The 26,723-nt window shown below is 55.7% G+C and overlaps 1 protein-coding gene across 2 annotated transcripts in view; it reads left to right on the plus strand.

The window, feature by feature from the left end:
* Positions 1 to 26,723, plus strand: part of ESRRB (estrogen related receptor beta) — a 166,523-nt gene that overhangs the window by 101,917 nt on the left and 37,883 nt on the right. For both annotated transcript variants that reach the window (XM_008272007.4, XM_002719576.5), the window contains exon 2: positions 10,547 to 10,956. In XM_008272007.4, coding sequence (XP_008270229.1) covers positions 10,547 to 10,956 — 410 coding nt within the window. The remainder of the gene's footprint in view (positions 1 to 10,546; positions 10,957 to 26,723) is intronic.

A 26,723-nucleotide genomic window follows, 5' to 3' on the forward strand; every position in this document is an offset into this window, starting at 1 on the left:
TTGGAGTTTGCCGAGAGTGGGCGCTCTGCGTGTGGGCACCACGTCCCCATTGCCTGGGTCAGAACAGCAGTGAGCTCCCCACCCGCCTAGCAGAGTTAAGCCGGCTCTCTGCTGTCTGCCCAGGCTGCCGGTGAACACAAAGCTGGACCTTGGAGTCGGGAGGAGAGGGGGATGCTGGGAGTCCCAAGTGCCCTGTGTCATGCCTGCGGCACACACGCCACACAGGAAGAGCCACATGGCCAGGGGCTGGATGGCGGAGTTGGGCCGTCACAAGGATACACACGGGGAGGTGGCAGCGAGGCCCAGTGAGAGTGCACACAGGGGGACTCAAAGGTGTGGCCACAGAGGGCCGGAGGGGAGGCAGCAAGGTGACCCGAGCCCTTAGTGCTGGCTCCGCGCGGGGCTGCATCAGCGGGAGCACAGCGTCTGTGATGACAGCTCCAGGCCGCCCTGCTCAGAAGGCTCCTGGTAAAGGGAGCAGAGAGAAGACAGCTGATTCTCACAGGCCCAGAGGACGCGGACCTGGCGGGGACAGGGCCCCCGGGGAGCAGGACGCTGCCTCCAGCCGTCCTGAGGGCTGTCCTCTGTGTGGCCGGGGTGACACCTGTTCTGCGGCTCCTGGGGACTGCCATCGTGTGAAGTGTACCTGGAGGCTCTTCTCAAAGACCTTTAAAAAATAATAAAAGATGTACTTTATGTATTTGAAGGGCTGAGTGACAGAGAGAGAGAGAGAGAGAGAGAGAGAGGTATCTTCTACCCGCTGGTTCCCTCTCCAAATATTTGGCTGCAACATCTGGGGCTGGGCCAGGCCAAAGGCAGGGCCGAACTCCATCTGAGTCTCCCACGTGGGCAGCAGAGACCCAAGCACTTGGGCCATCTTCCGCTGCTGTCCTAGGCGCTTTAGTGGGAGGAAGTGTTGCAGCTGGGACTTGAACTGGTGCTCGTAGGGGATGCCGACATCACAGGCAGTGGCTTAGCCTGCTACGCCACAACACCAAAGCTGACAACAGTTGCCTATGGGAGTACTGTTGGAGTTTTTTTTTTTTTTAAAATGGGCCAAATAGGGGAGTGGCTTATATCCCTCTGTCCATATTCCATTGGCCAAGACCCAGTCACATGACCACAGCCAATTGCAAAGGTGACTGGGAAATGTAGTCTTTCAGGCAAGAAAGCCAAATGGCTTTTGGTGGAGTCATAGCAATCTCAGCTACGCTTACTTACCAAGTCTCATAGAATGTTTCACATCATCTATTGTAAGACACACTGCTATTCTCGGATTTACATGCACTCATTGCCACAGATGGTAGAATGTGACAACATAGTGCATTTTAGTGACCCCGACACAGCCAGGGCTGGGAGAGTGTCCAGCAGACAGTAGATATTCAGAGAACAGGTGAGTGAGTGAGAGGTTGTGTGAATCGTTCCTTTGGTGGTCAGAAGCTCCTTTGTGTGAGCTACAGCGTCAGAGCATCAGGCCACACTCACTCCTGCGAGAGGAGCTGCCGCAGGGCGTGGAGGGAGTGCCCGCCGCGACGGGGGCTCCTGGGTCGCTGCCTCCGACCCTGCCTTCTCTGCTGCCGGCTTCGATCTTCGTCTCTCTCAGTGCACACTGGTGGGAAGCGTCACCTGGCTCGGCCCGCAAGCTCTCCATCTTGCTGCTTCTGTCCCTGGAGAGGCAGCCCTGAGCGCCACACTGCTCACGGGAGAGACTCCTTGGCCTTGCGTGGGCCCAGTGCCCACCTCCAGCTCAATCAGATGGGCCAGGGAGGTGGACGTGTGCAAGAAAGTGGCAATTCTCGTGGGAGCTCTGTGTGCATACGTGTGTATGTGTGCATGTGCGCACACTTATGTGTGTGTGTGTAGACATGGTGCTGGGGGCAGAGAGCCAGAGAGAGGGGAGAAGGGAGTGTATTGGGGTTGGAGAGCAGTCAGAATGCTGGGCAGTCAGTTCTAGAAAGTTGCCTGAGGAAGGAGGAGGCCCCTTTGCCTGAAAGGGGACTTTCTCAATGGACATAACAGGCTTGCAAGTGCGTGGTTAAGAGGATGGATGGAGAGGTGCATGGAGGAGTGGATGGTGGGAGGAAAGGGGAAGTAAGACGGTCTTGCTTGTTGTCAGATTGATCCTTTTAGAGACCATAAATGGAAGCCGACTCTTCATTAGCAAATCAGATGCGAGAAACAACTTTGAGCAATTACTGAGCGCTTCCTGTATGCCAGGCAGTGTTGTGGGCCCTTTGCTGTATTAATTCACTCATTCCCAAGGCCATCCTGTGAGACGAGCACTACAGCTCTTCCCTCTTTTTGTACATGAGGATACTCAGGTACTTGCAGCTGAAATAACCCAGTTCGTAAGGGGAGAACGGGCGGATTGGACCCCAGGCAGCATAGCTCCAGCCCCTATGCCCTACAGCGCAGCGCCTCCAGTGTCTTGTCAGTGCTGGCTGGGAACTGCTGAGTCTGTCTAGTGGCAGCAGGTAGGGGTTTATACCACCTCACGGCCTCATACAGGAAGAAGGCAGATGGACGACCAGGTGTCAGATCTCCAGTAGCCACTGAAAGCAAGGACACAGAGAATCATCCGGGGGCACATTCTGAATATTTGATGCTTCCCCTAAACAGACCCACTTGTGGTCAGAGCCCTGAGCTGGCCCAGTAGCTAAAGTAAGAGCCACGTGGGCCATCCTCCATCACCTCTCAGGCCATAGCAGAGAGCTGGATCGGAAGTGGAGCAGCAGGGACTCAAACCAGCACCCATATGGGATGCTGGCACTGCAAGGCGGCTTTACCCACTGCACCACAGCGCTGGCCCTGAGGGCTGATGTTTTGAAGAGCCAGCAGCGTCCATCCACTGTGGCCTGGAGCGTTGGCCTCTGCCACTGCTCTGGGACCTCCGGGCTGTCCCCGGGGCAGCCACCTTGCGTGCAGTCGCCTCTCCTGCTGTGACACAGCCTCTCTACTCACTGTGATGGATGCAGCCTGGAAAATCATGGATAAAAGGCCCTGAATGAAAGGCGCTAATTACCCATCATTATTTCCCATGCCGTAATTTGTGTGGAACGAGATTTCCATCAGTTGTCTGGGATCAGCCTGATTTTGAGTAATCTTCCCAGCGACAAGATGTTTAATTACAGATTCTCGCCTGAGCTCCAGCGCGTGCGGAGGGAGGCGGGAATCCTCACTGAAGCCACTGTGCTGTTGGGTCATTTCGCAGCCCCGGGTCCCGGAGGGCTGGCCCCCAAGGGGAGAAAGAGAAAGGGAGTATCAGAAAAGTATTTCCAAGGGGGTCAGATACAATGAAACCATGGCACAGACAGGTGCGGGAGCAGCATCGTGGCTGTGGAGGTGGCAGGTGCACTGCTTTGCACATCAGCGGGGCTCCTGGGAGGGCCCCCAACCCACCGAGTCTCTGCCCCTGAACAGCTGCCCCCAGATCTTCCTCCCCAGCCAGTCTGGCTCTCCAGTTAGTACTTAGACTAAGTCACTGCCTTCTCATGGCTTCGGTTCCCTCGTCTGAAGGCAGGGTAGGCGGCGGGGTCTCTGAGAACTTGTGATTCAGCGAGTCCAGCAGGCTGGAGTGTGTCTGTCCAGAAATATGCTATTCTGCTGTTGAGAGATAGGCACGTGCAAGATTAGAATCACACAGGGATGATCAAATGTGATCTACTGAAACAGCCATGGCAGGTGTCTGGCCCAGCATCCCGTGTCCCGATGCCTTGGTGCCAGTCCTGATTCCAGCCTCCTGCTAATGTGCACCCTGGGAAGCAGCAGGTGATGATTCAAGTGGCTGGGGCCCTGCCTTCCAGGAGGGAGACCCAGACTGAGTTCCTGGCTTCTGGTGTTGTAGGCATTTGGCAGTTGAACCTGCAGATGGGGGCCTCTCTCTCTCTGTCTCTCTCCTTCTCCCTCTCTCTTTATCTCTACCTCTCCCTTTCAAATTAATAAAATAAATAAATGTTTAAGAACATGTAGGCAATTCAGACCACTGGGAGTTAGATTTGAATTCATGAACTACCTGGGTTGTAAGAAAACCAATGTATAAATGTATACAATGAGTGGACCTCAGCGCACAGCGCCGGATTCATCCTAAGCCCTGGTTTATCACCTGGCTCATCCTGGGGCTGCTCCTCCCTGAGTCCTTGTGAATCCCTGCCCAACAGGAAAGCGGGACCTCAACAGTAATTCAGATCTGGCCACAACATGCCCCTCCCCCACGTCCTAGCACCATATTAAAGGCATTCTGCATTCTTTACTACTATTTAAAAAAAATCATATTTGTTGAAAGGCAAAGTGACAGGGAGAGAGATCTTCCATTTCCCTCCCTGGTTCACTTCCCAGATGCCTGCAACAGCCAAGACTGGGCCAGACTAAAGCCAGGAGCCAGGGACTCCATCCTGGTCTCCCTCGTGGGTGCAGGGGCCCAGGCACTTGGGCCGTCTGCTGCTGCTCTCCCGGGTGCGTTAGCAGGGAGCTGGATGGGAAGCGGAGCAGCCGGGACTCAGATTGGCTTTCTGATAGGGAATGCGAGTGCCAGTGTTGAAGGCCACTTATGTCCCTGCACCACCGTGCAAGCCCCTTTAACACGATTTTGAAAGGCGGTTTAGCTGCCTAACTTCCAGGTGCCTGAGGGGCTGATGCTAACAAATAAGGCCTTGCCGGAGAGCCTCGGGGTCTGCTTCGGTACCAGCTCTGGCGGCCGCTGGTCAGCACCTCGGGGTCTGCTTCGGGACCAGCTCTGGCGGCCGCTGGTCAGCACCTCGGGGTCTGCTTCGGTACCAGCTCTGGCGGCCGCTGGTCAGCAAGTGCATTGCTGACATGTGCATGAAGAGTCCAAGGTGCTCGGAAGCCGTTTCCCTCCTGTAGAGTGGACAGGTGACCTGGTTACTCAGAGTCAACAGCAATATGTGGCGAAACCGGCAGAGACGATGCTGGCACATGCGGCTAACCTGTAAGTGATCCTGCCCCTGGTCCCCCACCCCACCCCCCGTCTCAGAGTATGGTCCACCAGGAGGCTAGAGAAGGCTCTGGAACAGTCCTGCATGAACCAGATTCTCGAGCTTGGTGGGTTCATGCTACCCCAGCCAGGAATGCAGTCAGCCCAGTTCACTCATCTGTCCTTCCAGAAGGTTCTCTGCTGCTTCCTGGTCACCAGCAGACCCCCCAGAGGGCCACAGGTCCTGAGATTCTGGTGGAACAGAATCCCTGATTAGCTTTGGCCCATTCCTTTGACATTCTCTTCCCCTAGCAGTTCGGGGTGAAATAATTCACCACTGCAGGGTTTCGTTCAGAACATTCGAGATTCCACTGGTGACCGTGTTAGGAGAACCTTCAGCCCATTTCTCTGTCCAACCGGGGCAACGACAGCCTCCCAGGTGGCTGGGGAGCCCAGGGCCCCACCTCACACACTGGCAAGGCCGGGGCTGGGACTGGGCAGGGCAAGAGGGAGGCCATGTGTGAGCGGAGAGCGGTGGAATTGAGGCCAGTCACAGGGAAAAGGCTGCCTCCGGGGGCTCCTCTCACTCTTCCGTCCACCCCCTACAGTGTCAATAGTCATCGATCCACTGGGGAACTGGGGCCCAGCCAGCCGCGGACGATAGCCTCGCCCTGACGCCATCCTCCTGGGAGCACAGCTGGCAGCCCACCCACCCCCACCCCCACCCCCACCCCGAGGCCACGCGCTCCCTGGACACCATCTCAGCCACCCACCCCGTGGACTGAAACCCCCTCCCATCCTTGCTGCTCTGGCTCTTCCCTCCCACTGACCCCTCCGGAAATTCTGTCCTCGCCCCCATCATCCCCCAACGCCCCCTTTCTATTTGCACCCTGTTCTCCCTGAGTTCCTGTGTCCAACCCTCAGCTCCCGGGCTTCTTGTCCACCCCCTCTCCCCCCGCCATACACACATCCAAGCCAGTGGTCCTCAACTGGGGCAGCGGAGGCCTCGGGGGGACATTCGGCAACATCTGGGGGGTAGCAACATCTGTCGGGTAGCGAACACCCGACAATCACAGGGCAGCCCCCAGAGGCTCCCCGGGCTCTGCTGGCCCTGCAGAGTGGACTACCCCTGTGCCCCGATTCCTGCTCCGCTCTCCTCCCACATCTGCCATGACAAACGTCCCTTGTCCCCCTGCCCCCTGGCCTTCCCCTTTGCTTCTGGCACCCCCCCCCCCCCAACACACACACACACACACACACACTTCTGCTTCTGAAGTCCGGAGAGCCTGTGTGGACTACAGACTTCCCTCCTGCCTGCCTACACCAGAGCTAACTTCTCCACCGGCAGGACAGGTGCCTTTCAGATTCCCACCAGCCCAGTGGTACCCTAACCTGAGGCTCCTGCCGTGGCTGGGCCCCACCTGCAGAATGGGAGGGGCTCAGGCCCAGGAATCCACCAGATCCCCAGGCCCCTCCACCCAAGGCCAGCCGGGAGGGCGGCACTGCCGGCTGAGAAGCTGAGAAGCGCTGGCCGTGGATCTTTCGTGCCGCCAGCCCTTCCATTCAGGTCTGCTTATCACCACGAGTGCTGGACGCTGTACAGCCTGAACATCCCTAATCCAGAAATCCAAAGTCCAAAATGCTCCAGAATTATGCCATCACAAGTGGAAAATTCTTCGCCTTGAAACTTTGTTTCACGCACAAAATTATTTTTAAAAATACGGTGTAAAATTGCCTTCAGAGTGGCCCAAATCTTTCCCTTAAGAGTGAACACTGAGATACTCTCTCCCCAGGCTGGAGGCCAAGGCCACCCCTTCCCCAGAACTGAGCTGTGCCCCTGATAAAGGTTTTGAAGTGAATAAAGTATTAACCTCATCCCCCCAGTAAAGTAAGAGAATAAAACAACCTTCAGGCTATGTGTGCAAGGTGTGTCCAGAACAAATGAATTTTATGTTTGGATCTGGGTCCCAGCCTCCAGATCTCTCATTATGTAAATGCAAATATTCCAAAAATCCAAAGAAACCCCAAACACTTCTGGTCCCAAGAACTCAGATAAGGGATGCTCAGCCTGCAATTCATTATCTTCTCGGTGGAGAGAAAGGGGGGAGTGATTGGCGATGATACGGGGTCAGTAGGTGGGACCAGGAGCCCCAGGTGGCAGGTATGGACACGGGAATCCTGAAATACCTTACATTCCTTAAACCTGCAGCACCCGCTTTCCTCCTCAAAGGAGCCGAGGACTCTGACAGCAGCAACAAAGACATTCCTGCTCCACACCCACAACCTCCAAGTGCAGGACGCACCTGCACCGCACCCTTCCCCCACCCTTCACAGCCAGCTCACTGTATTGTGGTGCTTTCCGTCCCCACCGTGCCAGCACCCTGCCCTGGTGAAGGCCCCCAGCCACCTCCTAAGCACTAAATGTGGTGGGCACCTGCCCCCTTGTTTCACGTGACTGTGGCCGCAGCGATCCTGCTGCCCGCCGGCTGGCTCGCTCATCACAACTCCAGGTCCTCCTCTTGGCCCTCCTTCTCCCTCTTCACATTTTGCTGTGAATGGATGTGTGAGTGATTTCCTACAGGGCAAAGGAAGGTGGAGGGCACGGGCAGGCTTCCCAGGGGAACTTTCTTCCCCGTGCCTGGATCAGGTGGCCCAGAAGCGCCCTGAGCCCCCTCCCTCTGCACTAATACATCATGGGTCAAGAAATGGCCGTGAAGATGGCTTGGGAGCTCTTAGCAGCAGGCAGATTTTGTCTGCTTTTTCCGGGGGGTTGTCAGGACAAGGTCTCTGCCCGACGGTGTCGGGGAGCAGGGAACTTGAACGTGCAGGCAGAACATTGGTACCCTACCTTTGCTATCTCTCAGCTCCAGGCTCTCTCTTCTGCAATTTGGGGCTAACACTGTCCAGCATATAGGCCGTGGGGACAAAATAAGGTGGTACAAAAGGAGACCCCCGGCAGGCCAGCCCCGGGACAGAGAGGCAACCATGTGGCTCCCGAGAGGGAAAGCAGCAGGCAGAAGGAAGCTGTGGCCTCACGGGGTCTGCACTGCCATCTACAAAGACGAGTGAAGGAATGGTTGGATGGATGGATGGATGAAGTGAGACAAAGGACGCAGCAGGGGTGGCCCTGTCAGCATGCCGTCCACACAGCCCCATGTTTCGTCTGTCATTTCTGCAAAACAGCGTGAACTTCTTGAGGTCCTGGCTGTGCCTGCCACATTTTTGTCATGTGGCCAGCACTTGGCTTGCACTAGGTGCCCCAAATGCGTGTGTTGACTGCCCCTGGAAAAGGCACTCTGGGGAGGTCGCAGTCATGGCCACAGAAATGAGGAAGCGGGAGGAATGACATCAGCATCCCCCTGTGCTGGGACTCAGGCCCTCTGTTAGTAGCCAGCTTCCTGACCTAGGTCAGGATCAAGTGCGTTTCCTTCGCGGCCCCCAGGTATAGAGCCAGGGCTTGGAGGTGGGGGTTCCATCCTCATTGCATGTTTTGTGTCCTTCTGAATCAAGAAGGAGTGGGTCAGGAGGGGGAAGCAAGGCTTGGGGACATCACCGTGGGCTCTTCTGGGTCTCCCATGACTGAGCCGTGGGGCTGGGGGAAGTCAACTGGGCAAGCTGTGGCCTCCCTTCACCCAGGAGTGGCTGGGGTGGGATGGTCCACCTGCTGCCCTCCAGGCAAATGCTTCTTGTACCGCCACAGACAGATCTGTAGCAGGTGGCATGTAACAGGTGCTCACTAAATAGTGGTTGCTCTAATGATTGTTTATGTCAAATGTATCTCCTGACATCTCTGCAGCTTCACAGGGCCTGGGGAAGGCTGGGAACAGAGGGCCAGGGACCTGGGAGCCGTCTCACCCAGCAGGGTTTTTCACATTGGGCCTGGGATGTTTCTGAGAAGAGCAGAGCTTAACGCAACCATCAGGAGAGTAGCAGGGGCTTAAAACTCCGCCCGCAGGTGCCCAGCTCTCCTCTGTGCGTTCCGGAGGAGTCTCTCAGGGGAGGAACCCCCATGTGCACCTGTGCCTGTTCATCCCATTCTCTCCTGGATGACATCCGGTGAGGCTGAGGGCATTTCCTGGGGACACACCACTGGTGGTTGGAGGGGAGCTGGGTGGCAGTGCCCAGGGGAGATGACAGGCACTGGTCAGAGATGCACTGCCCGGAGGAGACCCTCAGCTGCTGCCGATGTGAGGAGGACTCGGGGCTGCACAGAGAGTGGCTCGGAGGCCTTGGGAACTTAGTGTTTGCAGCAGAAGAGACCAGGAGCCTCTGTCTCTATGCACTCCTTCCAGGAGTTTGTAAACTTGCTAAGTGCAGGAGCCCTAAAACACGGTCAAGTGGGAATGGATGGGACAGCCCCTTCGGAAGCATGGTTGTTAGTGGGACCAGGGACAGTGGAACCCCCTCGCCCACCATTGGTGTGTGGCCAAGGATTCTGACGTGGGGTGGGCTTTGTGGGTGCCATAAGGCAGCCCCTTCCCCAGTCCTTTCTTGCAAGAGCTGCTCAGAAAAGAGGGGCGGGGCCGTCCCCAGCGGCAATGCTCTTAATGCCCTCCCTCCAGCCCGCGAGGCATTTTCCAGTTAACAAGGCTGCTCTTCTCCAAGATCCTTCCTGCTTTCCTTCTACCTGCCCCTACCCCCACCCCCGGCATGGGCATCAGCCTCCTCTCTGTGGCCCCAGACAGTGAAGGCCACGTGGCCAGGACTGGGGCAGACAGAGCCCAGCCCAGGCCTCCTGCCTCAGATCCCCACTTTGGCTGGGGGGTCGGCTGGGTTTCCCTCGCACACACCTCAACCCGCCTGCTGGGAGCTCAGCTGCTTTCCCCGTTGCTGCTGGGAGAGGGGCAGGTCTCCTGCCTTTACCCTGGGAGCCGGGATGCAGGAGAATCACACCCTAGCTGGCCTCCTTCCCCACCCAGCCTGGTCTGGGAGGAGGGGCTTTTAATTCCGGGAAAGTGGCTGTTCCCAATGCTCCCTGACTTTCCTGGTGAGACCAGGAAGCACAGAGGCGAGGACGGAGTGGGAGGGGTGACCCCCGTGCTTTCTGAGGGGGGCACATCTTCTCGGGGCCAGAGGGCTGGGTGCAGCTGGCCGCTCAGGGGCTAGGAAGAAGATGAGAGAGGGGGACGCCTTGCAGGTGTGTCCTCCTGTACCAAGCATGCACTGTGGGCAAAATCCAGATGCCTTGGCTTTGGCCTTGGCCTCCAGCTGATGGCCAGCCCTGGCCAGATGCAATGGCACCTCTGGGCGATGGCAGGGTGGCGAGGAGAGTTCCACAGGTGTGCTTGCCTCGTACCCCGGCAGGGCCACCATCCTGGGCAAAGGGTGCCTGGGAGTGGGTTATCAGACACTGTGCCAAGTGCCCGGGGCGTGGCACTGCTCTACTGTAGGCCCCTGTGTCACCCTCGAATCAGCAATTGGCAAAGCATCCTTCATCTGAAGCTTACTGATCCAGTTCTTGGAGGACCCAGAAGGTTCTGGAGGTAATGCCAGAAACCCTGGGCCCAGGCCCAGGCCAGCGTTATCTCCTTGGGCCCCTCCCAGCCGCCCTACCTCTGGGGCCAGAGCCACGCCCCCAGCCCGCCCAGGCTGACTTCCCACGCTCTGTGTCCGCAGGCTACTGAACAGAATGTCCGCAGAGGACCGGCACCTGGGCTCCAGCTGCGGCTCCTTCATCAAGACCGAGCCCTCTAGTCCGTCCTCAGGCGTTGACGCCCTCAGCCACCACAGCCCCAGCGGCTCCTCCGACGCCAGCGGCAGCTTCGGCCTGGCCCTGGGCACGCACGCCAACGGTCTGGACTCACCGCCCATGTTCACAGGCGCAGGGCTGGGAGGCACCCCGTGCCGCAAGGGCTACGAGGACTGTGCTCCCGGTCTCATGGAGGACTCGGCCATCAAGTGTGAGTACATGCTCAATGCCATCCCCAAGCGCCTGTGCCTCGTGTGCGGGGACATTGCCTCCGGCTACCACTACGGCGTGGCCTCCTGCGAGGCCTGCAAGGCCTTCTTCAAGAGGACCATCCAAGGTGCGTGGTGGGCAGTGTGGGGCCCGGGTGCGGGGTGCAGGGTGCAGGGGTCCCCGGAAGCGAGCGGCCAGGTCCGGGGGCCCTTGGAGCAGGGATTCACAGTGCCCCCTCCTGTGAGGCTCCTGGTCTCTCACGCTGAGACCCCCTCCAGCTGCAGGGCTGGTTGGAGCGGCCCCAAGCCAAGCCACACAGACGCATGTGTGCCCCTCAAACGCTTTACGTTTTTGAAGGGGGGTGGGAAGCACCAGTAGCATTGTTTGCCCTGTGATTCCGGACTTTGTTTTTATCTTTTTTCAATTGCACCAGTAAGATGTGGATGTTGTCTCCTTGCAAAATACCAAGGCCCGTCGGCTTCCCCGCAGGGAGTCCCCTGCCTGGATCCTCCGTGGGCCTCTCTTGCAGGTCTTTGTGTGTTACCAGCTGAGTTGTGTTTGGCTGTGGAGTGAGGGGCCGCCTCTCCCCTCGGGGACTGCGAATGTGTGCAAGAGCTCTGGGTGGTGGGGGGGCTGGTGGGTCCCTCTGTGAAGTCACCTTTAGGAATATTGGGGGCCCTGGTGGATCAGCCCCTCCCAAGGCTGTTACCAAGTTCACGGCCCATACAGGCTGCTCCACCCGCGGCAGCCTTGACTCTGGCTGCCATGGGCCACGGGCAGGGTGTTTACTTTTCGTGCAGTCGGTCAAGTGTCCGTTGAGACTTGTAAGCACCAGGCATTGTTCTAGACCCCAGGGAGGGATGGACAGGACTCGCTGCTCTTGCAGGTTACTGAGGTGAGCAGACACCGTCCCCCAGGGACACCTGCCGTGCCCCACGTCAGATCCCTCATCCAGGGCCCTGCCTGGGTGTCCAGAGGTGCCCCCCTCCCCCCAGGCTGAGCTTCCCAGGCATGATTCTGTATATTAATTCAGGAGATATTTATTTAAGCAGCCTCAGATGACGATCTGCTTATTGCCTGCGGATTGGACTTGGCTAGTTGCGGATTTGCTGATGAGGTGCGTTGCCTCCCGGCTGAACCTGGGCCTTGCTGCCCCGGCGTCTCTCTGGGCCTCGGTTGCTTATGAAGTGAGCTATCATTCCTGCCCCCCATAGAGCTGTTAGGAAGATAGGAGTTAACACAAAGCAAATAGAATATTGCTTGGCACCCAGTAAGTGCTAACTGAATGCTTGCCCTTATTATTTTTGCTCTATCGTTATCCCTTAAGACATTATTACTAAAAGCACAGGCATATAAGTTATCTTAAAAGAACAAGCTTCTGTAGTCAACCTGTATTTGAATCACTGAATTATTGTTTCGATTTAGCAAAATTTACATTGTTGGTTTAGTTATAAAGAATATTTTAAGTGACTGCTTTCTTTTAAAAAAAATGGTGGAAATTGAAACAGTGCAAGAGTAATCCTAAAACCCCAGACCCCAGTCACCCCATTACCGTCTTTGTCCAGCAGATGTTTCTCAAACTCCTCATCAGGCACTGCGCTAGCCTGCGGGGCAGGACCGCGGCTGCATCACGCATCGCACTTTTTGCCAGTGTCTGAGACAAGGCCCCGCATCTCTCTGAAATGCAGGGGGATCCTGTCTTCTGCCTCCACCAGGTCTGGGGACCTCATTCCGATGGTTTTCACACAAATCCGTGGATGTTTCACGAATATTGCATGTTTAAGCCGACTCCTGTCTCTCCAACAGCAGCACTCTTTTTTCCAAACTGGGCCACGGTCGTGGTGAGCGTGCCGTGGTTTTTGGCTCTTTGAGATCAAGCATTGCTTTTAGGAGCAGCCACGTTCCCTTGTCCCCGTGTTGTTCTTAAGTGAGCAGGAGAGTCCCGGGTCCCATGGTCTGGGCTGGTGCGTGTGGTCTCAGAGACCCCTTCGGTCTCCGGGTGCCCGAGAGCCTTCTCAGCTCGCGGTAAATGGCCTTAATTATTTGCTACCACGAATAGGATATTGATCTCTTCGCAGAAGTCAAAAGACAAACAGCAGCATCTGTGCCGTCAGCACTGAACTGCCCCGGCCTCTTCTTACCCTGTCCACAGCTGAGTTTCATGCTTCCAACCCGAAAAGAGCTTCAAATCCGAAACAGGGATTGATGGGTTGTTCTGGTTGTTTTATCAACGAAGGTTTTACGTTAATTGCAGAAATTTTGGAAAAATGGGACAAGTATAAGGAGGAAACAACTACCTATCATTGGACAGCCACAGGCACGAGCTAAGAACTGAGCGTTTATTGCACAGCTGCTTTGGGGAAAGTGCAGAGAGGCCACAGGAGGGAAGGGGACATGGCTTCTGTCCCCAAGGGCCTGGAAACGAGGCTGCAGGCTATGGCGTGGTCTCCCAAGCACCTCCTCAAACTGGGAGAGCATTCAGGCTGCATGTAATAGCCCAGGAACTTGAACAGAGGGCTTTGCTCATGGAAGGAGCCATCCCCATCCCTTCAGTCTGTTCCATGAAGTGGTTCTACCAATGCGGGGGGCAATGTTGTAGGACAGAGGACTTGGAAAAGCCCTCAGCCAGAGAGTCCGCTGCAATATTTATGGAGCACTTATTTTGTGTCTGGCTGTGGTAGGTACTAGTGCAGGGTGGTTGGTGGGCCGGGGAGGGAAAAGGGAGGAACCAAACCTGGAGGGCTGCAGCCGGCACCTGTGGGGTGGAACACAGCCATGCCTGTTTATTTGCATATTGTCTGTGGCTGACTTGACAAATGAAGTCCAAGTCCTTGCAACAAAGACTTGGACTGCAATGCCTGAAGCATCTACTATCTGGGTCTTTGCAACCCCCCCCCCCCCCAAAAAAAAGTGCATTTATCCGCAGGGCAGCATTGAGGAAGGCGGAAGCAGCTGCCGGGCTACCATCAGCCCCACCTGCATGCTAAGTGCCCATCCCAAGTTTCTGCCTCCAAAGGGAGCTTGTTGTCTGGGCTGCAGTGAAACTCACCTGGGAATAGATGAGCTCAGAGATAGACAAAGGCACCTTCCTGAAGGAACGCTTGGCTCCAGGCAAAGGAGAGACAGTGTGTGTGTGTGTGCGCGCGCGCGCGTGTCCGTGTGATTGAGTTTACTGGTCTATCTAAAGAAAACCACATGCCTGTTAGTGAGGATTGGCCAAGCCTGGAGGCGGACAAGGAGACCTGGCAAAGGCAGCCAGCCAGCCTGGGGAAGCAGGGTAGCTGAGGACAGTCTGTTACTGTGAAACAGTCTACGTCTGTCTGATTATGTTCTGTTTCCTCTGTCCGTCTTCAGGGACACATGAGCTTGGTGGTTAGGAGACAGAGCCACTTCTCCTTGCCTTTGAGCCGCTGTTCTGTGCAGGCAGCCCTGGGGTCACCCATCAGGCTCCTGAACTGGGGCAGTGGGAGTCTACCCCTTCTGCGGCCGGCAGAGCCCAGCTGCTGGGAGGGCTGAGCGCCAGGTCTGGGCTGTGGCTCTGACCCGCGGGAATGAGAGTCTTTGTTATGAGTGACTGACTGCGGAGGTGGCCTCTGGGGAGCAGACCGGGGTCCTTTCCACAGCTGGACCTCCAGCCCTGGCCCTTGTCACCCTGTGTCACTCTCAGCAATGACCCTGCGTCCTGTTTCACTGAGCAACTAGAAGCCCTTGGAGGGGACTGCTCCTGCGTGTTGCCCCAAGCCTAGCCCCTCGGCTCTATCTGCCATTTCTGTTGTGCGTGGGCTCCACAGTCCTTTTGGAAGCTGCTAGAAGAGATGTGGCCTACCCCAGGCTCAGCACTTCTCTCCAGGGGAATCCTGGCTCCTCCCTTCCCAGAGACCCTCCTACCCATTATCTCCACTCCATTGTCTTCCTCTACTCACTTTCTCCGGTCTCCTTCCTGCCTTCATCAGCATTTAAATACCTTTAGTAGCTCCCATCTTAAAACCATCCCTCAGCCTGCCTCCACCTTCCGCCTCCCAGAAGTTCTGCTCCACCTTCTGGGCCTGGGGTCTTCCTTATCAGGCCCCTGGCTTCATTTACCTTTGAAATCAGAATGGACCCCAGCTCCGGAGCTCTTACCCTCAGCCTCTTCCCTGAGCTGTGGGTTCCCAAACACCTACTGAGTGTTTCCACGTGTGCCCAGAAGGGGCCGTGTCTCCCATCAAGCGTCCCCCCCTTGTGTTCAACTGCAAGGGCCCTTACCCCACCCCAAGCACACCCTTCTCGTTCCCCTCCCTCTCCACAGCTCTGCAGGGAGATCTCTGATCACCCACCCGCCTACTTACCAGTGTGGTGCATAGCATGGAAGCTCCAGAACGCGCCCCAGGGTGCCCCTGGGCTCCCCAGCTCCTCAGGCCCCTCCTTTGCCTGCGGTGGGCCAGCCTGACTGCTCTGACTCCCAGTTACCCCAGTCTGTCCCGCACCAGGGCTGCAAGAGGCCTGCAAAATCCTTGTGTCTGGCGCTGCCAAGGCGAACTCCAGGGACTCAAAACCCACTCACTCTCTGGCAAGCTCTTTTTTTTTTTTTTTTTTAAGATTTATTTTATTTATTTGAAAGATAGAGTTACGTAGAGAGAGAGAGAGAGGTCTTCCATCCGCTGGTTCACTCCCCAGATGGCCGTAACGGCCAGAGCTGTGCCGATCCAAAGCCAGGAGCTCCTTCCGGATCTCCCACATGGGTGCAGGGGCCCAAGGACTTGGGCCATCTTCTATTGCTGTCCCAGGCCACAGCAGAGAGCTGGATTGGAGGCAGAGCAGCCTGGACGTGAAGGCTCTGACGTGGGGTGTTGGCATGGCAGGGGCACTACGCCCGCGGTGCCACCGTGCTGGCATGGTTTGATAGAAGTGTCTCTGGAGCCATTTCCCGTTTGGGGTCCATGAGCACAGTGTCCCTGAGCATCCCATCTTCCATCTTGATTTCTTGAGATCTTGTGAGTGTGCGTGTGCTGCTGCCCCTCAAGTATTTCTAAGCTGTAAGTGAGCTACTAGGTGTTCAGACAGTTCTGTCGTATTTGTGGTTTTTAACTGTGATTTCTACAGGTCAGGTACTATACTGCTTTTGACACTTGATATCTGTAATTATAAGGTCAAGTTTTCAGGAATAACCAAATTTATGTTAAGTTTTTTTAAACTCCCTTCATTATTGATTCATGTGGGTGACTGGCATTGATAGAGGTCTTTTTAGGGCCAAGTGTCTTCTCAATTGTTAGTTTATGGTTCAACTTGGAGTAATGGGCCAACCGCACCTTTGATGTGAGATGTTATAAAGGCTCAAGTGTCAAGCAACTTCCTGTTTTCTGGAGGACAGCGCTGGGTGTGGGGGAATCCCGCCTTACACTTGCACTTTGTTTCGATGAGTATTGAGTGGCAGCCACGGTGCTGGGAGCTGGTAGAACCTTGGCCCCTACCCCAGTGGGCTTGCATTTGGGGGAGAAAACATGCAATAAACACTATCCATAAGGAAGCCTGGGGAGGGACTGAAATGGGTGCCAGGAAGGAGAAGGCATGGATGAGACTAGAGAGGGGGTGATTAGTCCTCTAATTGCAACAGAGGACTAGGGAAGGTCACGTGACAAGGGGGCTTTCCAGGGAAGTTGAAACCACAGAAGAATTCCTGGGACCTGTGCCTCCCCATCAGATGTGTGTTTCAGGACCAGAAGGAAGGCTGGGGGGGCCAGCATGAGTGAGCGAAGGTGAAGTGGAAGGAGAAGGTGCCGGAGAGGCGGGGACAAGGTCTGGGGCCACGATGAGTGCAAGGGGCTTTGAATGACACAGGCTACGGGGGCATGAGGGCCCGTGTGTAGAGCCAGTCTGCACCCTTCTCTCAGTGCTAGGGCACATGGTTAACTTTCCAAGTCACCGGGAGACCTTTGGAGCATCCTCTGGTTTTGTGACTTAAGACAAGCAGGGGGAGAGAGAGAGAGAGCGAGAGCGAGAGAGATGTCTGGCATGGTGTTCCATTTGCTCGCCTGAGATGCAGGCTTGGAAGGAAACTCCCCCAGGAGGGCAAGATTGATGGGTCACTCCGCCTTGGACCTCCTCCAGGCCTTTTGTCCTGGAGAATGGGACTGGCTGGGGGATCCCAGGGGACAAAAGACAGTGGTGTGGAGACAAAGGCCCCAGAGTAGGTGGGAGTTGCGAGCCAGGGGCTGGTCCCAGCTCAGTGACTCTGGCCAGCTGGCCGACCTTGGGCAAGGACCTGGGTCCTCCAGCCTCAGTTTCTATCACCTGCTACAGAAAGAGTCAATTAAACCCTGCAAAGGGTTAGCTCTCTGCAGGGCATCGGGGGAACTGCAGGAAGAGCTAATCACAGCTCCTCGTTTTGGAGCCGCAACCGCGTGCAAGTGGGAACGTGGAGAGTCCGCAGCTCAGGGCACACACGGAGTCCAGGGGAGCACTGCTGACCATCCCAGCTCCCAGCGTCACAGCTTTGAAGCTGTGTCCTCGCTGTGACTTATCAGTACAATGAGGCTGATAAGTAGTTCGTACCTCTTGAGTGTTTGTGCAAAACTTGAGTGGACATGCATGCCATGTGTGTGTAGCTTTGTGCCTGACATGCGATAGCCACAGAGAGAGCAGTGATTATTTGACTCCTTCTGCCTGGCAGCTGGAAGCCAGTGAAGGTTTTCCAGCAGGGAATTAATCAGATCTCCAGCGAGCAGGAAAATTCTGGGCAGTGATAGAAACAAGGATGGCTGGAAGCAGGGGGGGTGGGGGTTGGGAGACCAGTTAGGAGGTGGGCTTAACACCCCTTTAAGAGATCAAGTTAGTGGCCTGATTAGGTGCATCCAGGCTGGACAGTGGTGGTAAGTGTTCAGAACTGGACTCCTGATGATTGTGGAGAAAGAGGGTCGAAGGCCTAAGGTTTCTGATTTAAGCTGCAAGGCCATTAGGGGGAAAGTACCTAACTTATTAGGAGGAATGTGTTGGCAGGGGAGGAGAGAGAGAGTTCTGGACTTTGAGACTCGGAGAACTGGAAATAGCAGCTTAGGGCCCAGGAGAGGAATTCGAGTGGGGTTGGGGTCTAAGGAAGCCTCCAGGGCTGTGCTTTTCAAAGTGTGGCCTCCAGGCCAGCAGCAGAGGTCTTAATGAGAGCTCGTTAGAAGTGCAAATTTTGGACTAGACCTCTGGAATCTGTGTGTCTGGAGGGCAGAGCTCCATGCTCTGAGCCTATACGCCCAGCCCTTGGGCTGATGCTGAACCCAGCTGAGAGTGGAGAGGGATGGGGGAGGAGAAGGAGCTTGGGAAGAAGGACCTGGCTCTACCTGTTCTATGAGGCACCTCTCCCCGCCTGCCCCCCCCCCCCCCCCCCGCCGCCCCGGAAGTCTCAGTTGCGGTCAGCCAGGTCATGGCTGTGCTGTGGTTGTCACCGCCCTCACCTGCACAGCGAAGCTTGCAGAAGAGGGGCCAGTGGCCTGCAGGCTGAAATCTGAGACAACTGTGGATGCACGTCTGAGAAACAGTGCGGTCAGCTCCCTTTCGTGGACAAACGTGAAAATGGTGACTTGAATCAAAAATGACCGGAGGGGTCAGGCTGTCACTGGGACGTTTGAGCAATATCTCAACCAATTTCGTTCTCGTACGTCTCTTCTTTCATGTATGCATAAGGATGCTACGTGACTAAACGTGTAGCTAAAGCCGAGAGAGCTGTTTTGGTAACAATAAAATGGAAATGTTAGCAAAGAAGCACAGTCAGTTTCATTGACAGATTCTTTTTTCCTGTCTTTCTGGGTGGTGCCTAAAATAGTGGTGCGGCTGGCTTACTGTTGCAGGGGTCCCAGAGATCGTCTGGTCGTGGCCAGAGACACTGCGGAGAGAGGGGGGATGAACTCCAATGACTGGTGATGGAGGGAGGACAGGGACTGGGAGGAGACTACGGCATTTGGCACTGGGAGGTCACTGTAGCCAGAATTCTCTGGGTGGGACCTTGCTTTCACTTCATTTGCGTTCATCATCCACTCAACAGGCATTAGTCAGGTGCGGGGCATTGTACTTGAGATGTACGGATGAAAGCTGTGATAATCTCTGTCCGCGGTAAGCACACAGTTGGGAAGGGAGAGCAATACAAATAATCCTGATTAGGAACCCCTAAGCTGGTTGCCAAGTGTGGGGAAGGCACGCGGGGGCCTAGCTGGGGCCCAGAAGGCCTCGTGAGGGTGGATGCTCCAAGGATGTCCAGCATGAATTGGCGGGGTCAGGGGTGGGGGGTTGGGGGAGGGACTCAGGTGGAGGGAGGGTGAGAGGGCCTGGGGCCCCCTGGAGATCCACGCACAGCTTAGGGATAGTTTAGGTTTCCTGGAGCCTAAGTTGGGGGTAAGAGGTGGGCCTGGCCTCCGGGTATAGCCATCATTCCCCAGCCCGGTGGGAGAATATTTGGAGAGTTCTTAAATTTGTACTTGAATTCTTAACTCTTCTCAAAATAATGTGTGCCCATAGTTTATAGAGCGTAATAGAAATGGAAATTTTATAGTGGAAGATAATAGTCCCTGACCTTCCCCTCTCCCCCCACCAACCCAGGTCAGGAGATAGTTCACCATTTAAGGAAATCTTTCTCCTAGGATTTGTCTTCTTAGCTACTAATATCATGGCTTTATAGCACTGTTTACCAACCTAGCAATTTTGACATGATTTCCTGTTATGGAACATGAGAGTTAACCCCATTACACAGTGCATCCCAACACACACACACACACACACACACACACACACTTCCCGCCTTCCTGTTGTCCCAGTGTGGTGACATCATAGCTTTTGTTCAATCTGTTCACTTGTTGTCAATTCCTTCTTGGCGTGCCCTTGGCTTCTCTCCCGGGCCGGAGTCCCTCTCTTCTGGATCTGCCCTCCTGTTTGTGGAGAGCGCACGCCCATGGGCCTGCTGGAAGGGGGCAGGAGAGGTCAAATCATTGGGGGCTGCTGTGTGGCAAAGTCTATACCCGCCCTCCAGCCGTGGCAGTGGGCTCGTCTCGTGGGTGGACACAGAATTCCTGAAAATCAGCCGCCACCAGGCGTTGGAACCTTGGCTGCTTTTTGCCATTGAGGTCCTGGTGGCTGCTCACGAAGGCCTCCTTCTCCTCTGGACACTGTGCTAGGTGCAAGGGAAACTACAGTGAACCCAACAGATAACAACCAAGATTAATAAGTGAATCCAGGTGATCTGTGCTAACTAGACAAAGGAGCTGCAGGCGTGTGCATGTGTGTGTGTGCGCTGTGCATGCACTCCTGTGTATGTGAGTGTGTGTGCATGCACTCGTGTGTGTGTGCATGCACTCATGTGTATGTGTGAGTGTGTGTACATGCACTCGTGTGTGTGTGCATGCACTCGTGTGTGTGCATGCACTCTTGTATGTGTGTATGTGTACATGCATTTGTGTGTATGTGTGTGTACACACTCGTGTGTGTGTGCATGCACTCATGTGTATGTGTGAGTGTGTGTACATGCACTTGTGTGTGTGTGCATGCACTCTTGTATGTGTGCATGCACTCTTGTATGTGTGTGAGTATGTGTACATGCATTTGTGTGTATGTGTGTGTACATGCACTCGTGTGTGTGTGCATGCATTTGTGTGTATGCGTGTGTGTGTGTGCAGTTTTTCACTGTGTAGGATTGTGGCCGCTGTCACAGTCAAGAGCGAGAACAGCTCCTTGGCACAGGATTCCTGGTGCTGCCCTTTCTTAGCCACAGCCACAAATCCTATCTTCCTTCTTCCCTTCCTCATCCCTAGCACTCCCATTCCCTGCCTACTTTTACCCAGATCTTTTTTTCACTAATTCTTCCAGGCTCTCTGCAGGTCTCAGGGTGGGGCAACCCAGATCCTTCCGGCCGGAGACATTTCCACCCCTTCTCTGGCTGCCCACCCCCCTTCCCTCCTTCTCTTTCCTTGTGATAACTCACGTTAGCTCGCACTTCTCCATAGCTTTCTCTTACAGACAACCACTCAGGGCTGGATACTGGACTTCAAGGACCAGTCCTCTGATTTTTAATGTTTTTCTACCCTTTGAGGTTTTAAAAAAATATATTTATTTATTTATTTGAAAGGCAGACAGAGAGAGAGAGAGATCCATTGGTTCACTCTCCAGTTGGCCACAACAGGCAGGGCTGGGCCAGGCTGAAGCCAGGAGCCGGGGACTCCATCTGGGTCTCTCACATGGGTGACAGTACTGTGGCCATCTTCCGCTGCCTTCCCAGGTACATTAGCAGGGAGCTGGGTTGAAAGTGGATCAGCCGGGACTCGAACCAGCACACCAATAGGGGATGCTGGTGTCACAAGCAGCAGGTTGACCTGCCATGCCCCGACTCCAGCCCTCATCTCTGATTTTTGTTTTATCCTAGAGTAGCACCTTAACTCTTCTTTCGAATGTTGGTGGCTTTCATATTTCTAATTTCCATGAGCTCCATTTTAATTTTTAAAAATTTTAAATTTATGTACTTCCATTTTATTTGAAAGAGAGGAGTACAGAGACAGAAAGACAGACAGAGAGACCCCCCCCCCCCATCACTCACCAAATGCCTGCAACAGCTGAGGGTGAGCCAGGCGGAAGCCAGGAGCCCACAGTGTAATCTGAGTCTCCCACGTGGGTGGCAGGAACCCAAGTACTTGAGCCACCACCTGCTGCCTCCCAGGGTGTGCATTCGCAGGAGGCTGGATCAGAAGCTGAGTGGCTGGGACGGGAGCCACCCACCCCAATATGGGGTATCAGAGTCCCTAGTGGAGACACACACCTGCCCCGTACAAGCTCTGTTTTGTGACAAGCTATTCTTGTTTTGTGAATTTGTGAATATGGTCTACTTCCTCCCCAGTTCGACAGTGTGAGGTTGTTTTTTTTTTTTTTTTTTTTTTTTTTTTTTTTTTTTTTTACAGGCAGAGTGGACAGTGAGAGAGAGAGACAGAGAGAAAGGTCTTCCTTTTGCCCTTGGTTCACCCTGCTGCAGCTGGCGCGCTGTGGCCGGCGCACCACACTGATCCGAAGCCAGGAGCCAGGTGCTTCTCCTGGTCTCCCATGTGGGTGCAGGGCCCAAGCACCTGGGCCATCCTCCACTGCACTCCCTGGCCATAGCAGAGAGCTGGCCTGGAAGAGGGGCAACCGGGACAGAATCCGGCGCCCCGACCAGGACTAGAACCCGGTGTGCCGGCGCCGCTAGGTGGAGGATTAGCCTAGTGAGCCGCGGCGTCAGTGTGAGGTTATTGCTTTTGAGGCTTGCTTCTGCTTTTGGCTTTGTCCTGGTTTCTGTCCTTGAACGATTTCCCTCCTATTTGTTTTGGTTAGTCTTTCCAGAAATGCATTAATAAGGTGGGCTTCCCTGCAAACAGACATGAAAAGCTGTTAAGCTGTTTGGAAGGTGTGTGTGTCATGTGTGTGTGTGTGTGTCTGTGTATGTGAGAAAGAGAGGAGAGAGATGGGCAGGAGCTCAGACAGGTGGGGAGGCTGCCCGTTGGCTCTCTTCCCTTTTCTCTATGCTGTAGCCCCCCCCCCCCCCCCAGGAGGAGAACCCTGCAGGTCCCCAGTGTCGGGCTGTAAGGGAGTGCACCTGGTTGCTGGGCTCCAAGAGGGGCTGCGAGGTCTCCCGGCTCCATGCGCAATATCTGTTCACCCTGTTCTGGCCCCAGCTTCCCTTCTGTGCTTAGTTGAGGTGGGGTCCTGGAGTCAGGAATGCTACTCGCTCATATGCAGCAGGGTCAGTGCAGGGCGTGGAGGGCTTCTTGGCGGCTGCGCAGCCTGACCCTGGGGGTCTGGGCCATGAGTGCTCCTTCCACACACACGTCTGGCCCACCCTGACTTCATCCCTCCTCTGCGGTATCTCAAGCCTGGGGCCTGAGGCTCCTGGGTATCTGCAACACAGATGCTTCCTTCTTGTCCAGAGCCCTGTCTCTGACTCCTTGCATTTCTGCTCCCCCCACTCTTCTGAGAGCAGTCTCACTCCCACAGTGCCCTTTAGCTGGCTTTTGGGGAGGCGTGCAGACGTGTGTGCTCAGTGTGCGTGCAGACACGCGTGCTCAGTGTGTGTGATGAGTCAGAGGCCCAGACAGGGATTTTGCCCGGAAAGCTACTTGGCATCCTTCCAGGGCAGTGCGGAGGGTGGGCCAGAGAGGGGAATGGGGACAGGGGTGGCACGGGACGATGGGGCAGCTGGGGCGGGACGAGGGGCTAGCCAGGAGGTGGGATGAAGGACACGGGATGAGGTCTTCCAGAGCAGGAAGAATCCGGAGGCCACGTCTGTTTCTGGCCACTCACCCCTCCTGCGGGACAAGCAGCAGGGTGGGAGGGGCAGGCTGTGTGAGGGTGGGTTCCGTCTGAGGACGCCTTGGGGGCTCTCCACGTGGACCACCCGCAGGTGGGTGGCTGCAAGGGCGTGAGGCACAGGCCACAGATCTTGCTGTGGGTCCTTGCCAAGTGCGTGAGAGTGGGAGCCAGGGGCAGGAATGAGATCATCGAGGGGGGTGAGGAGGAGAGAGGGAGGGAGTGTGACGGGGACAGTGTCTGTCCTCGGGCAGCGGAGCCCAGTGCCAGCCAGCCTAGCCCTTCTACAGCAGCCGCTTAGGACTGCGGCGTCGCGTGCGACTCAGCTTGGTGGGGGCAGGGCTGCCCGCTCCACTGTAGCTGGTCACAGACGGCTGATGGGGGCGCCCCGCCCCGGGGCTTCCTTTTCTCAGGACAGGGCAGGGTCAGAGCGAGCTGGGGCTGAGGATGCACCTCAGCCTTGGGGGGCCACACGGAGGGCTGTGGGGGAGGCTGCCTCTCTCCCAGGACACAGGCTGCGTCAGCCCTGGGTCTGGCTATGGGAGGCAGAACCTCAAGTTCGTCAGGGGCAGGAAGGGTGGCTGGGCTCGGGACACCCGGGAGAGCCTTATCCGAGTCCTCCAGCCGCGTCCGCCCTGGCAGATCCACCTGTGTGTGGAAATGAACACAGCAGCCTTGGCTGCTTGCTGAAGCAAGTTCTTCCCTAAGACCTTTTATATGCACATATATACATACACATTCACATATGTACATGTATGTGTGTCTCTCTACGCACGCCCTTGTAGCCATCCACCTGCGGATGGTCCACTCGGAGGGTCCCCCACGCCTCCTCACACAGAACCGTCCTCACCCAGCCTGCTCCTGCTACTCTGTTCCTTTGTCTGATTGAAAGGACAAGTAGATCCATGCATCTTTTTTTTTTTTTTTTTTTTTTTTTTTTTTTTTTTTTTTTTTTTTTTTTTTTTTTTAAGAAGCCTATTTTAGCCGGCGCCGCGGCTCACTAGGCTAATCCTCCACCTGCAGCGCCAGCACACCGGGTTCTAGTCCCGGTCGGGGCGCCGGATTCTGTCCCAGTTGCCCCTCTTCCAGGCCAGCTCTCTGCTGTGGCCAGGGAGTGCAGTGGAGGATGGCCCAGGTGCTTGGGCCCTGCACCCCATGGGAGACCAGGAGAAGGACCTGGCTCCTGCCTTCGGATCAGTGCGATGCGCCGGCCGTGGCGGCCATTGGAGGGTGAACCAACGGCAAAAGGAAGACCTTTCTCTCTCTCTCTCTCTCACTGTCCACTCTGCCTGTCAAAAAAAAAAAAAAAAAAAAAAACCACAAACCTATTTTATTTATTTGAAAGGCCGAGAGAGAGACATACAGTCCGAGGTCCTCCCTCTGCTGCTTCACTCCCCAAGTGCCTGCCACAGCCAGGGCTGTGCCACACTGAAGCCAGGAGCCTAGAACTTCATCTGAGTCTCCCATGTGAATGACAGGGGCCCAGGGACTCGAGCCAGCACCTGCTGCCTCCCACGATGTGCATTAACAGGAAACTGGGATCAGAACCAGAGCTGGGACTTGAACCCCAGGCCCTCCAATGTGGGGTGCAGGTGTCCCAGGTGGAATCTTAACTTCTGTGCCAAGTGCCCACCCTCACTTCCTGTCACTGAATCCATTCAGATGAATAGACACTGTGCCCATTTTACAGACGAGGATGCTGAGGCACAGAGAGGCCAGGTGACTTGCCTGAAGTGGAGTCTGTACGTGTCTACACTGGACTCAGTCCTGCGATAGAACCCTGGATTTGTGCTAGCCACTGGCTGTGCCCTTGTCCTCTTAAAGCCCAGTCTCAAAACTGTTCCACCCCGCTGCTGGGGGATGGGTGCGCGTGCATGTGTGCCTGCACCAGGTCCCCGCCCTGCTCCCGAGCCCTCCTGCACTCCCCCAGAGACCACAGGAATTCATCTCATCACTTTATCAGGGAGGCACTTATAGAAATTACAAGGCAGGGCCGCCAGCCTGGCTTTGCTGGCAGTCAGCCGCTGGAGCCATAAAGCAAATTGAAAGGAACAAAAATAAATAAATAACATAAGAATTCGCTCATACACACACACGCACACGCACGCACACACACGCACCTGTCCTCAAAGGGTCAAGAGCGTTGCTCACAACTTGCTGTTAGCACTCTTGTCCTGGAAGGGCACTAATGCCAGGTCCACCTGCACCCTTGACCCCCCGTTCTGAGCAGCCACCTGTGCTTCCTGCTCCCCGAGGGAATGGGAGCCGGTTCGGGGAAGATTGGCAGTGTGCTGCAGCATCCCCCAGGCAGCCTGGGTACCGCCCCTGTGAGCTCCCTGCCCCGAGCCACCCTGTGTGGCCGCCTGGGTTCCAGTCCCTGCCTCTCCCTCAGCCTGGGCACTGCTGACCTTTCTCCTGTGTGAGACGGGTTCCTGAGAAAACTAGAGACTCAGTTGCATAAAGCAGAACTGTAGCTGCCCTTGTGCAGGCTTCCAGGCACCTACTGTGTGCCGGGCACTTGCAATCCGGAGAGGAGCCCATCTGGGTGGAAGAGAGAGACGGTTACAGTACCGGTGGTGGCTGTCGGAGAGGCGGGGCCGGCCAGGCAAGCCGGTGCAGGAGGGGACTGTGGGTTTGTTTTCAGTCACGTGGCAAATGCCTGGGAGCCGGCAGGTCCCTGGGTTACAGGACTGACACTTCCGCAGATGGCTGGGGGACCGGAGAGGGCTGGAGAGAGGGGGCCGGCTTGGGGGCCACATTCTACAGCCCCCTCCAGACCAGGAGAAGGACATGGCTGCCATTGCTTTTGGCATAGCAGCCTCCTGTCTGTCTCTCTTTTAAATTTAAGCTTGCTTGTGTGAGTCATTGGAATCATTCCCCAAGAAACCACACAAGCCGGAGCGCTCTAAGAAATCACTGGGGTTAGAAAACAGGGAGGGGTCAGCATTGTGGTGCAGTGGGCTGCGCTGCCGCTTGTGATACCGGCATCTGGCTCCAGGCCCGGCTGCTCCACTTCCCATCCAGCTCCCTGCTGATGCACCTGGGGAAGAGGCGGAAGATGGCCCAAGTGAAGATTGTGTGTGTGTGTGTGTGTGTGTGTGTGTGTGTGTTTCCTCTCTGTCACTCTGCCTTTCAAATAAATAAATCGTTTTATTTTATCTATATATTTATTTTTGAAAGGCAGAGTGATGGGGGCAAGGGGAGAGGTCTTCTATCTGCTGGTTCACTCCCCAAATGGCTGCAATGGCCAGGGCTGGGCTGACCTGAAGCCAGGCGCCAGGAGCTTCTTCCAGGCCTCCCATGTGGGTGCAGGGGCCCAAGGAGTTGGGCCATCTTCTACTGCTTTCCCAGGCCATAGCAGGGAGCTGGACCAGAAGTGGAGCAGCCAGGACAGGAACCAGCTGGCATCACAAGTGGAGGCTTTCTCCCCCTACGCGGTGCGGGCCCCAAATAAATCTTTTTTTAAAAAAGAACAATAAAATAACCAGCGAAAGGAGGGAGAAGGGTACACAGAGTCTTCCTGCCCTCTCCTCCCTTCACTTCTCACCCCCCAGCCCTCTGCCTACAGGACATGGGACAGGACAGAAGGTGGTGCCCACAGACCTGAGAGAGAGA

Source organism: Oryctolagus cuniculus, chromosome 20 (genome assembly GCF_964237555.1).
Source record: "Oryctolagus cuniculus chromosome 20, mOryCun1.1, whole genome shotgun sequence".
Taxonomy (NCBI): domain Eukaryota; kingdom Metazoa; phylum Chordata; class Mammalia; order Lagomorpha; family Leporidae; genus Oryctolagus; species Oryctolagus cuniculus.